The sequence below is a fragment of the Apis dorsata genome, unplaced genomic scaffold (genome assembly GCF_000469605.1).
Source record: "Apis dorsata unplaced genomic scaffold, Apis dorsata 1.3 scaffold_631, whole genome shotgun sequence".
Classification (NCBI taxonomy): domain Eukaryota; kingdom Metazoa; phylum Arthropoda; class Insecta; order Hymenoptera; family Apidae; genus Apis; species Apis dorsata.
Window position 1 is genome coordinate 926,515 of NW_006263826.1, and position 12,633 is coordinate 939,147.

At 26.7% G+C, this 12,633-nt stretch overlaps 3 protein-coding genes across 4 annotated transcripts; 1 reads left to right on the forward strand and 2 right to left on the reverse strand.

Annotated features, from left to right (window-relative positions):
• Positions 1 to 97: 97 nt before the first annotated feature.
• Positions 98 to 3,852, reverse strand: LOC102680016 (dolichyl-diphosphooligosaccharide--protein glycosyltransferase subunit STT3A). Of its 2 annotated transcripts, none has more exons than XM_006621553.2 (12): positions 3,633 to 3,852; positions 3,107 to 3,264; positions 2,879 to 3,046; positions 2,623 to 2,783; positions 2,165 to 2,554; positions 1,886 to 2,039; positions 1,529 to 1,767; positions 1,293 to 1,457; positions 1,029 to 1,217; positions 727 to 946; positions 460 to 648; positions 98 to 386 (listed from the first exon to the last, which is right to left on the reverse strand). In XM_006621553.2, the coding sequence occupies exons 2-12, from the start codon at positions 3,201 to 3,203 to the stop codon at positions 241 to 243; spliced, it is 2,118 nt and encodes a 705-aa protein (XP_006621616.1). In that variant the 5' UTR covers positions 3,204 to 3,264; positions 3,633 to 3,852; the 3' UTR covers positions 98 to 240. The 2 variants fall into 2 exon arrangements, with proteins under 2 accessions (XP_006621616.1, XP_031369177.1); XM_031513317.1 differs by having other exon boundaries at positions 3,640 to 3,828.
• Positions 3,853 to 4,314: 462 nt separating this feature from the next.
• LOC102680142 (nuclear pore complex protein Nup205) lies at positions 4,315 to 10,843 on the forward strand. The gene is made up of 6 exons (XM_006621554.2): positions 4,315 to 4,324; positions 4,632 to 4,789; positions 4,891 to 5,596; positions 5,666 to 6,382; positions 6,467 to 10,384; positions 10,463 to 10,843. The coding sequence occupies exons 1-6, from the start codon at positions 4,315 to 4,317 to the stop codon at positions 10,708 to 10,710; spliced, it is 5,757 nt and encodes a 1,918-aa protein (XP_006621617.1). The 3' UTR covers positions 10,711 to 10,843.
• A 169-nt stretch (positions 10,844 to 11,012) lies between these two features.
• On the reverse strand, positions 11,013 to 12,080 carry LOC102680269 (phosphatidylinositol N-acetylglucosaminyltransferase subunit C). The gene has a single exon (XM_006621555.2). The coding sequence runs from the start codon at positions 11,933 to 11,935 to the stop codon at positions 11,114 to 11,116; it is 822 nt and encodes a 273-aa protein (XP_006621618.1). The 5' UTR covers positions 11,936 to 12,080; the 3' UTR covers positions 11,013 to 11,113.
• Positions 12,081 to 12,633: the final 553 nt, after the last annotated feature.

Here is a 12,633-nt window from a genome sequence, read left to right on the forward strand (position 1 = left end):
ATTATTTTATAAATTGATATATCTATATTTATTAAAATAACATATAGTGAGGCCTGAGTATGTCTTTTATAAAAATTTTAATTATACTGATGGTTAATGGAAATATGTAATTTTTTATTTAGTACCATGTTGATATCAATTGTAAAAATTTATAAGCAAATAAAATTATGGAATTGTTTAGAGATGCAATAATATTACTTCTTTCTTATTAATCTATATTTTTATTTTTAATATCTTTTTTTAGATTCCCCTGTTTCTCAAGTCTTTTACTTTATAAATCCGAACAAGCCAATGTTCTGTAGTATAGGCTTCTTCTAACATGTTTAATTCAAAATCTTTATTACCAATTTCCATATTTCTAACTCTATCATAACCAGAAGGTTTTCCTGTTTAAATCATAAAATCATTGAAATTATATAAATGCTATACAACATTATATTTATATCAATAAATGTTTACCTCCTTCTGTATAAATTTGACCAAATCTGTAGTAACACATTTTATACATAAGACAATTGAGCAAAATTGGAGAACCTTCTTTATCAACTCGAAATTCTCCTGCAGAATTATAATAATCCCATTCTGTTATAGATTTTCCTTTTTCAGTGCTTCCGCCAATACGCACCATCCATAGGAACTTGTTAATATCTAAAATTATAATCTAACAAGTTCTTAAACAACTTTAAGTTATAGTTTTATTTACTTTAATTATATTAATTTTAATACCATCTGATGAATAGCCTGTAAGTCCTCCAAAAATAACAAGAACGTAATTAACGTCTAGCTCTCTCATTATTTCGTAAGCTTTTTCTTCAGAACTTGCCATTGCTTGACCAACTCTTGATATGTGAGTATTGTTCCATGTATTATTGTCTACTAAAATTGTACGATTTGCCATTGCTGTAATCTGATATCCATAATCCCACCAAGACATTACTTTAGCATTCTAAAATTTTAAAAAATATGATTTTAAACATTGCAAATTAAAAAAATTAAAAAAATTATTCAGAAAACATTTTAAAAATTACTTCTGGCGTATTCATGCGTAACCAATAATATGCTTCTCTAAAATCATCAAAAATCATGCGACCACCATCTGGAGAACGTGCCGATAACACAATACTAGGCGAGCTATAGGCTTCTGCTGTAACCCATGTACAATGAATGGTATACGAAAAAAAGAGAATGCACATTACTGTTATGAAGAGTGTAGCAATCTGTTGATATAAAATGCGTTGATATAAAATTTCACAAAAAAGATTAATATTAAATAAAAATAATCAAATAATTACCTCACTTCTAAGTATGTAATTACTTTCAAATTTTTTTAACTTCTTATCACTAATTTTTCCTCTTTCTACTTGTTTCATATAAGTAACAAGTAAAGAGGATGCTCCAATTCCACTCAAAATACACATTACAGGAGCAAGCACTAACATTAGACGAACCATTACACCCTGCATTCAAAATTGTTTCAATTATTTATAATATAAATTTCAAATATAACAAAGAAAGATTTTTTACTTACAGCAAAATATAGACTTGTAACTCCATATAAAATGAGAAAAATATTCGAATCTGTTAGCTTTGAGAAGCAGAAATATAATCCTAAAGGAAATAGAAATACTAAAATCTGGAGATCAAAATAAAAAGAACTCCATGATGTTGGCTGATGTTCAGAAACAGAGGCAATTATTGGTATGTGGTTTTTTGCATAGGATGGATCCAAAAGAGAATAAAAACGACCAGTCCATGGTGATATTTTTCCTCAAATAGAATTAAAAAAATTAAAAAATTAAAATATAATTATTGCAACATTAATATTTTTGTGATAGAAGGATAAGATTTGTGATAGATAAAAAAAATGTATTAATATTATATATACCTGTAATAGTTAAAATAACACCTAATAGAAATGATATGGTAACTACAGAAATAACAAGACCACGGAATAAAATTTCAAAATCATCTTGTGACATTTTACTACGTAAATAATCAACTAGAGCATGAATTTGACAAAGTCCAAACACTCCCAATGCCTATATAAAATATAAATTAGTTTATTCATAAGATTTTGTTTAAATTAAGTACATATATTATATAGTATATATATAAGTATATTACTAAATATATTATTATATATATACACATATTTTTTACTTACAAGCATGTGTTCAGAACTCTGAACAGGTTGAAAACCAACAAAAGATATTTGCATAGATAAAATTGTTCCTAAACAATACAGAATGCTATATGCAATATATATTCTATGAGAAAATCTGCCAGTCACCATTAAGGTTAATACATGTAAAGGAATTAAATTAATTAGAAATACATAGCCACCCCAAGAAGACACCATATAAAAATATGCAAGAGCAGCACAGGTTGCCCAACAAATTGCTCCAGTTTTAACTGCTTTGATCCACATATAATATGTAAATAACATACAAAAAATAGCTATGCCTTCATTATCATAAGAACCTGCCACTGATCGTGATATATAACCAGGAACAATTGCTATCATAGCTGCAGCAAACAATCCTGATGCAGAATCCTTAAAATCATATATAAAATAATATTTATTCATTAAAAATATTATAAATATATTTAATATATTTTTACCTTCAATTCTTTGGTAAGTAAATAAGTAATAATTGTGGTCAAGCTAGAAAATAATGGAGCAAGGAAGACACAAATAGTACGTATATCTAAGGTAATGTTTAATAACCATGAAAGATGGTATAATGCTGCTGATGTTATCATTAATCCTGGATATATTGTTCCTATTAAATAAATAATCAAGATTCAAATTATTTTAACAATATTGTCATCAAAAGAGATAACAATTAAAAATTAATATAAAAATATATATATATACCTCCAATTATCCTTCCAAGAGGATACCAAACACGATCATCAAACCAATTATGAAAACTATAAAATCCATTTTCTGCTAAATACTTTGTTGTGCGATAATTAAAATATGGATCAAATTCATGAATAACACTTTCAAATCTTAAGACAGAGAATAATCTTGTTGCAAAAGCTATAAAAAAAAAATTATATTAATAAAATAGAATTATTTTAATTTCAATAGAAAACTTACATAAAATTGCTGCAAGAGATAACACAGTTAACTTTAAAAGTGTTTCCTGTTTCTGTGCAGACATACGTAAACCTCTTGTTTTTATTAATGTGACCATTGTATTGATGAAATTATAGAATATTAGTTTTTAAATAATGTACCACTTTTATTTGCCTTATCTATAAAAAAAGAATAAAAAGCATTTATATTAATATTAAATTTATTTTAGTTAAAATATAAATTATAATCGTTTGATATGCGGAAAAGAATTAAATACTTAAAAAAAAATCATGTCAAAACTCTCAATATAATAAATAAAAAATTATAAAATCGTATCAATGAACAACTAACAAACTAACAAAAAACACATGGCGTTTGCAATTAAATAATAGGTTATAATATTGTAAAAATGAAAATAAAAAATGTCGTGCATTTAATTAAGAAATAAATTAACAAAATTATACAAATATATCATCAACATAACATAACAATTACATATTAAACAAATATAATATAAGTTTAAATCATAGTTTCTCTAAGAACTGACCACGTACACAAAATTACCGGCCGGCGACATATGTATATTTTGTACTACATATTTAGTCATTCCGCATTGTACATTTTTGTATTTTTATTTATATTATATAGACTGTGATATAAACTTACAAACTTACAAATTTTATAATATAAGAAAATTGATAAAATAATAATGTCATTTAAATGACTAACACAGAAACATTGCAACTTGAAACAAAAAAGCATAGATTAAATTTGATTACTAGTTATGCTATCTACATTGCATGCTATCTACATACGATAAGAAAAAACAAAGTATTTAATTCATATAAATATATTCATTGTAAAGAAAAAAAGAATTAAAAAGGTGTTTTGTTCAAATATAAAATATAATTAAATATAAAAGAATAGATAAATACTAAATGTTAAATTAATCTTTTCAATTAAAAATTAAAATACTAACTTGAATGCGCCCTCTTAAGTAAGTATTTAAAATAAGACGCATTTGCAGTAACAAATGCATGTACTTACTACATGCACTATCTTATATAATTATTCAATGGTTTATAATTATCAATCCGTTGTTTCCGCCAAAAAGACTTATATTTGTATTATGTCGTACGATATTTCTTTCTTTTCATTATATTTATATAAGTATAATATTTTGTTTCGCCAAATTTTCAATTTTATAACGTCCTATTTATCATAAAAAAATGTCTGAAGGTAATTCTTAATTTATGAATATTTATATTTACAATTTTTATATTTTATAAATCTTAATACATTTCATGTTATATTCATTATAACATGTGCAATAATTTGTATCATATAATTATATAGAAATCATTTTTAATCAATAATTATATATTTTTTATTAACATATTTTTTATATCAGTTATAATATAAGAAATTAAAAATATAAGAAAAATAATTTAAATAATTACATTAATCATTAATAAAAGAATTTATTTTATTTATTTTATTTATTTAAATTTATTAATAAAAAAATTTATTTAAATATATTTTATAGAAAAAGGAACCACACAAGATATGTGGACATCTTATAAAGAATTACAGAATCTTGTAGAACGATACATTACTTCTTCTTCAACAACTCATGATCTTCATGAATTTACAGAAACTCTACGTAATCATAGACAAAATTTTTTAACACTTTTAGAAAATCCTGTAAGTAATTATATAAAACCAAATATTTATAATATTAAATATGAAATAATAAAAATAAAAATATTATAAATTATTATATTATATGATATATTTTATTATAGCCTCCAAATAAAAACAGCAGAGAAGAAATAATAAAGGGAGCTACAGATGGTATTACACTTCCTGATTTAGGACATCAGTTATTATCAAAAGAATTGGTTGATGAAACTCTTATTATATCAGATATGTATAAACTTAATGAGTTTATGGCATTAGATCTTTTATGCACTGCTCAGTTGCAAATGCCTTATCATCCTAGTTTACCCAGAGGATTAACAGCTATTTTATTATATTATGATGGGAAAAAAGCACTTACATCAACTTTAAGAATGCTTGTACAAGCAAGAATGGGACATAGTTGGAAAATTGATGCTTCACTTGCTCTTTTGAGACATATTACAGAATATATGAATAAATTACAAGATGATTTATTAGATAGAATTTTATCATTGTTAGAAAAAATGGATCCTATAAAAGAACAAGAATTATTGGAAAAAAATCGAGCCTTAGGTGGACCAAAACATCGATATATGGTTATGAAACTTTATAATGATTCTAGACAAGATTTGGCAGACATTTTATATTTGTGGTCTGCACAATCTTCATTGCCAAATTCAATTTTATTTCGTTTATTATCTCTATTACAAACAAAACAAATTGGACCAGAAGCCTATGAAGAAGGTCCAGATAAGGTCACACTTGCTATTATAATGAGTGTGTTAAATGCAATCAATTTTAGTTCATTTTCTACTCGTGAGAATGGTGAAGGTATATTTTTTTATCAATTATAAATATAACTTTTATATTACAATTTCTGATTTAATATTTTTTTTTCAGAATTGATTAATTCCATGCCATTAATTTTGGAAAGAGGAGCACATGAAGAACTATATCAAAAATTAATAACACCTAATATTAATTGGGAATGTGCTGGATTACGTGGGATTATACAATTTGCTTTTGCAGTTGCTCTCACAACAATAAAAACTGCAGCTAACATACAAATTTTGAATATTACCACAGAAGATGAGAGATTGTTGGAAGCAGCTTTAACAAATAAATGTTTTCATTTCATGGCGGAAATATTATTTAAGAACAAAAGCATATATTACGAAGAATTTTATCTTCGTTATTTTCATTCTCTTATTTCTGATTTTATATTGCTGATGCCTTTAAAAGTTAAAGATTTACGAAGTCGAGCAGATGAATCTATGCGTTTGATTCAGGCATATCAACAAGAGGGTATTGAACCACCTTTAAATTTAGATAATCATTTTGAATATTTAATGTTAACAATAGCAGAATTATATAAAGAAGATCCTTTAAAACTGAAGTTAGTTAATGATTATTGGTGTTATACTGATTCCACGCATACATCCGATTCTGCACATATTAAGCGCTCACTTTCTAGAGAAGTTGCTCTTTTTAAATTCGTACGTCTCGCAGGTGAAATATTACCAGCAGGATTATTTGTGCCATATCTTAAGATGATCGCATCTCTTGCATGTTCTCCTGAAGCAGCAAAGCAAGCATTTAGTTTTTTAAAGCCAAATGGTAAATATTTATTTTTTTTCTGGAATATTATTTGTTGTTTTTTTAATTAAAATAAAAAATATTAAAACAAAAAAATATTTATAGGATCTTCTGGATCAACAACAATTTCTTGGGATCACTTTTTCAAATCTTTAAACCTGTACTATGATAATCTTAGAACTGAATTGCCTCCCAGTCAGGATACTGTTTACCGTCAAAGAAGCCATCCCAAAGGCATTACACCTGAAGAAGTTAAAGGTCTTGAAGCAGTCTTATTGGTTGTTCGAGTGATTGCAAAAAATGACATAGAAGATAGATTAAGAAGAGATATATATTATCATCCAGGATGGAAAGTAATACCATCTTTGATAGGCTTAGTCAGTTGTGGAATATCTATTCCATTGAAGAGTGTTTTAATAAGAACACTTGCTGCATTAGTAATGTCATCTGAAACTTCATTCACAGTATGGCAAAGTTTAGAAGCTGCACAAATAGTTCCAAATATACCAACAATAAGCAGCTATCAACCAAGAGGAGTTCAAACTGAATTAGAAGAAATTGAATCGAAAAAAGATGAATATCCATTAACGCGAGCAATGCTTGAACTTTTAGATGTTCTCACTAACTTTCCTATATTACGATTATCGGGAATGGGGCAGCGTAATCCTGGTTTTGATCAGTACTTGCGTTTTATAATTAATACTGTTTTTTTAAAATTTCATACACGATCATATAAAAATCCAGGAGAAAAATGGGAAGTTTCAGAAGCTTGTTTAAAAATATTTTTAAAGCTTATTAAACAATATGAGCCTACTGTAGAAGATTTTACTGGATGTAAAGTGGAACTTCAAAGCGGAGAAGTTACAATGGTCAATTCTGGTTATTACATTATGACTCAATTACATTCCAAATCTGAATTACTTCATGTTATATTATATATTCTTGATAAAGGTTGCACTAATTTCGATACTTATGAACTTTTTCCTGGTAAAAAAAATCTTGAAAATAGCACTTTGTATTGTTTGGAAATATTAGAAAGAGGATTGAATACACAACATAACTATATGGCTCAATCAGCTGCTGCAAAATCTATACATACAATTTTGACCGGATTATCAAGATTACTTTTAGAAGTGGATCCACAATCAAAAAGGCCTGATTATATGATAAATATTGCTAAATATGTTTCGTACAGTTCTTGGCTTCCGCAACATGCATTTCACGCTGTCGGTATTATTTATGAAGTGACTAATGAACCAGGAGCAGATTCTGAGTTACTTTCTATGTTTACAGCTACTCCTGCTTTAGCTACGAATATTCGACATGGTTTTGTGGAATGCTTGGATGCAGATGAAGATACTGAAAATGAAAAACAATATACTGGTAGTTGCAAAAATCGGATTTTACTTTTAATGATGCAAAGCCTTAGAAGACCTACTCCAAATCTCTCTCACTATTTATTAGGCTTTGAAATTACTAAAGATATCAAAAAAACTGTTTTACAACAACCCGGTATTCTAGGATTTCCTCGTACATGTTTACATTCAATATTAGGAATTTTAGAACAATCTCTTGAACGTGGTCGTGACAAAATAACAGAGGCTTGTTATTGTCTTCTTTATATGTTAGCTGAAAACAGCAAGACATTTGTTTCAGTTTTAAGATTTTTACGAACTAGTGCAAATCAAGATTTTATACAGAGACATCTTTCAAAATTACCATTTGAAGGATGGAACACAATAATAGAACTTGGTTGCATGTCATGGTTATTGAAAATAGCCGCAATTGAATTACGAGTTGCTGGTGGAAGTTCACAGAATTCTTTAATTCAACGATTAGTTGGAAACTTTGGTCAAGAAAAAGGACAAATTGTACCATCACAGAAACTTCTGATGGATCTTTTGCATTATATTGAATTTCAATTTCAATTGGAGTCATCTTTATGTTTAGATTTCTTTGATCCATCACAAGTTGAAATGGTTTTTGCACGATGTAGTGTTCCCGTTGCGTTAGTAGGAGGTCCTCGACTTATAGAAATTAAAAAATTATATTCCATTATCACTGAGGAATTAGCTGTTACTCAAAGTAGTGCAATTGCTACTCAACGTAACCCTATGCAAGATGAAGTACAGAAAATTTTAAAATACGCTTTAGAAAGAAACCAAACAAAATTATTATCTTATGCTACAGTAAAATTTTTAGAAGGTTGGTGTCAAACAACAGAAATATTATTTTGTGTTGCAACAAATCAACAACTTCCTACACCTCAAAAACAGAATTTACTGTTGAATCTATCCCATGATTTATTACAAAAGATGACATCTTGTGAAGCTTTAAGCGAGATTAAAACTTTAGTATCCGGAACAGTGCTGATGTTATTAGTACATCTGCGAAATAGTTTCATCACTCAAACAGATAGTGAGTCATTTCCTTCATCGCCCTCAAATGCAACAATGATGAAAATTATTTTGAGTCATATTTTGCAATGGATTTTAAACGCAGGAGCCTCTTCACAAAAAGTAATTACCCATTTATATGCGGTATTATTGAATTTTCTTTGCGTAGTCGGTTTAGAAAAATCAGAAAACACGAATATCATTGATTTAATGTATGTTAATCAGTTAGATAGCTCAATGAATAGAGTAATGCCTATTCAGGAACGTTCTCATCGATACGCAACGATACAAGTAATAAACAGTTTTGGAAATAAATTGATGGATATTTTATGTCATAATTGCTCGGGTGGTCACGACGTATCTAAAATGTTGGCATTATCTTGCTTGGATAAGATATTGGAATTAGATTATGATAACGCTTGGATAATATATTTAACCAGTAGAGGATATTTAAAGCACATGATAGAAAGTCTTTTAGAATCTGATAAAATGTTACAAAATATGTTACATCCAGAACCTCAGACATTAAGACCATTATATTTATATGAAGCAAAGATGGCAACATTTTGCAGAATGGCCTCTACAAGATTAGGTGCTGAAAGTCTTTTGGAGAATAAAATTCTATCGTGTATGTCAAGTATGACAGCTTTTAATTACCATCCTGATGTTCCATTAGGTTTTTCAGTAAGAAATCCTCATTCCTTTACACCTTCTCCTGGTCAACGTTATCAGCAAATCCTTTTGCCTGCTTTGTATCTTTGTGATGCTTTGCTTACCACTCTTGGAACAGAGAATCAATCATGTGCCATACAAGTTTGTGGTTTTCTACAGAGCCATCGAGGCATTATCGAAATGGTATTACGAGATGCTTATCAGGAACCAAATGCACTTATTTTGAAAGAAATGGCTTGTCTTACAGGTGTAATATCTCGATCTGCGAACATTGACATGTATAAATTAGTAGATGAAGAATTGGATAAAGCTGATTTTGAATTAGAAGATGTTAGTGGTATAAGAGAACTTCGTGCTCATCTATATCGATTACAAAGATTAATGTTGGCATTATTGTATAAATTCCAATTACAGCCAGCTCCTAGCTGTTTAAATCACAAGAATGTAGAGGAAAACGAAAAACATATTTCTCGTGTACAAATAGTTGCAAATATTATGTTATATACTCGAAACCAGATGCAGCATAATAGAATGGATCAAAAAATAAGAAACGTACTTTTTGAGCCTCATTTAACTCTAAAACCAAGAGGAAGAGAAGATAGAATAAAAGACACATCTGGAGGAGTACATTTAGGAACAATTGTCGATCAACTTGTGTCTGTCACGAATTTATTAGATACTGAATTACTTCAAATTGACACTCTTAAAAAACAATCGGAAAGCGTTGGAGAAATGATTATAGACAAATTAAAAGACTATATGTCCGAAGAAGAAGCGGAACTCGATGTACAGAAACAACGAGTTATAGTAAAACAACGATTGAATCATTGGGTAAAAGAAAAGCATCAAATCATAAAATATTGTTTTCTAATAATAGAACATGCATTGTATATTCTTTGGAGTCATTTGGATTTTTATATGATACAAGTGATATCACGGCATAGTCGAATGCAAGGTAAATTTATATTAATATATAATATATTACAATTAATAAATGATATGAAATATTAAAATTATCTTCTTTTTATTTTAGTATCTTCAGGAAGTATAGATGAAGATACAGTGACATGGAAAATATCTTCAGAAACTTTAATGGAATTAAAGCAAGGTCTTGTTTCTACATTTACAGATAGTTTTATTACACAATTAGTAAATATACATAGTAAATATGCACTGATGGAACATAAGGATAAGGATTCCATTGAAAGCCCAGGTCTTCAATTTGTTGAAGCTCTTGTCAGAAGAATAAAAAGATTATTACAGTTCACATTTGTAGAATAATATTGTGTCTATGATTCAAATGTACAACATATTTTTTTACATACCAGTGTATTAACAAATAATTATCCAAACTCTCATAAACAGTATTTATTATAAAAAAAGTTTTCAATAAATAATTTCTGTATAGATACAATTTATTGAAAAAATATATTTCATCCTTTCATTAAATAATATTTTATTACATAAATAATATTTGAATACTTAAAATAATATTAATATAATTTTCATATATTTTGTTTTCTCTAACAATATGTGCAATATAATTTTACATGTTATTGCTATTTTATATAATTGCATTGTATTAATAATAAATTAAATATCCAGATATTTATGATATATCTATTTTCTTTAAATTACAATTATATATATTATAATGAATGAATAGAAATAGATTAAATATTTTTTAAGAAGTGATAACAGCTTCATCCCATGGTCCGTAAATGTTATCTTTATATTTTTGACATTTTACATACCAATAAGGACAAATAAAATGTAAAAATATTACAATTGCAATAAATACATAAGAAAGAATTTGTGATACTATTAACAAAAAATATAATGTACTCAATGTTAAAAAAATTGAAATTATTATTTTATTATTTAATTTATGTGTCAAAAATGGTAATAAAACAAAACATTGAACAGAAACAGTAAGAAGAGAAAAAGCATGTAATGGAGATGCCAATCTAGATGCTAACATTAAGGAGCCAAAAATTGAAGATGTTATGGATAAAGAATCAGATAAAGAAATTTGTAAAGAACCATACTTACTAAATATTAAATGTACTATAAACATTAATATTGTCATAGCATAAATTGTATCTGTACTAATGGTTTCAGTTAAAGTTTTTAATACAGGCGATAAAATATATCCAAATGTTAGAAAAATCAATACAGTTCTAATATATTTTGTTAATTCAACCAAAATATTTGGCCTTTTGAAACAATATACAAAATAACCGAATATTGTAAATATTACACTAAATACAAATATGATATCAGGACTAGTCCATTGATTGTTTAACCAAATAAATATGATAACAAAAAGAATTACAATATTTAACTGTATACATACGCTGGCACCGAAAGTTATTGCTTCCAATAATGTCACATTATTTGGTTTTACATTTTTACGTAATTGTTTCAAAAACGAACCATCTGTATAATTATCCGCCAAACCATAATTTTCATATAAATTCTTCTGCCACTGTAACTGTATTGTCATAATGTACTTGGATCTTTTTTTTTTTTTTTATCAAAATTTCAATTATATTTGAATTTGATAATTAAATATCAAATATAATATCAATCCGTGAATTAGGTATTATCAATAAATGATAGTTAACATATTTATACATTTTCCTTACGTATGTATTTCGTATTATTGAATTTTTGCTTTTTATACTACAAAAGAAGCAGTACAATTTCAATTAATTTTGAATTAATCATAATTTTGTAATTTATTGAATATTAAACCATACATCTTGATTAAAAAGATTATTGAAAAACATTACTAAAAAATTTTTTTAGAATCGTTAAATTGTAAAGCATATTTTTTTAAATATAAATTTTATTTATTTAAATTAACCAATAAAATAAAATTCATGATATAAAAAATATGAAATCATAATAACATTACTGATTAGTTCTATTATTATTTTTGACGAAATAACCAATAAATGTGTCATTGTGAACTTTAATTTTCTAAAAAAGAAATAAAGTGGTAAAAGTATGGTCAAAATTTAGAATAATTTGAATACATTCTAATGAAAATATTTCATTTGTTTTTTAAATCTATTCACACGAATTAAAATATATATTACATATTAAATATATCTTCTCACTTAAATATATATATATTATATATATATTTAAATATATATATAATTAATAATATATATAATAACTAATAATATATATAAA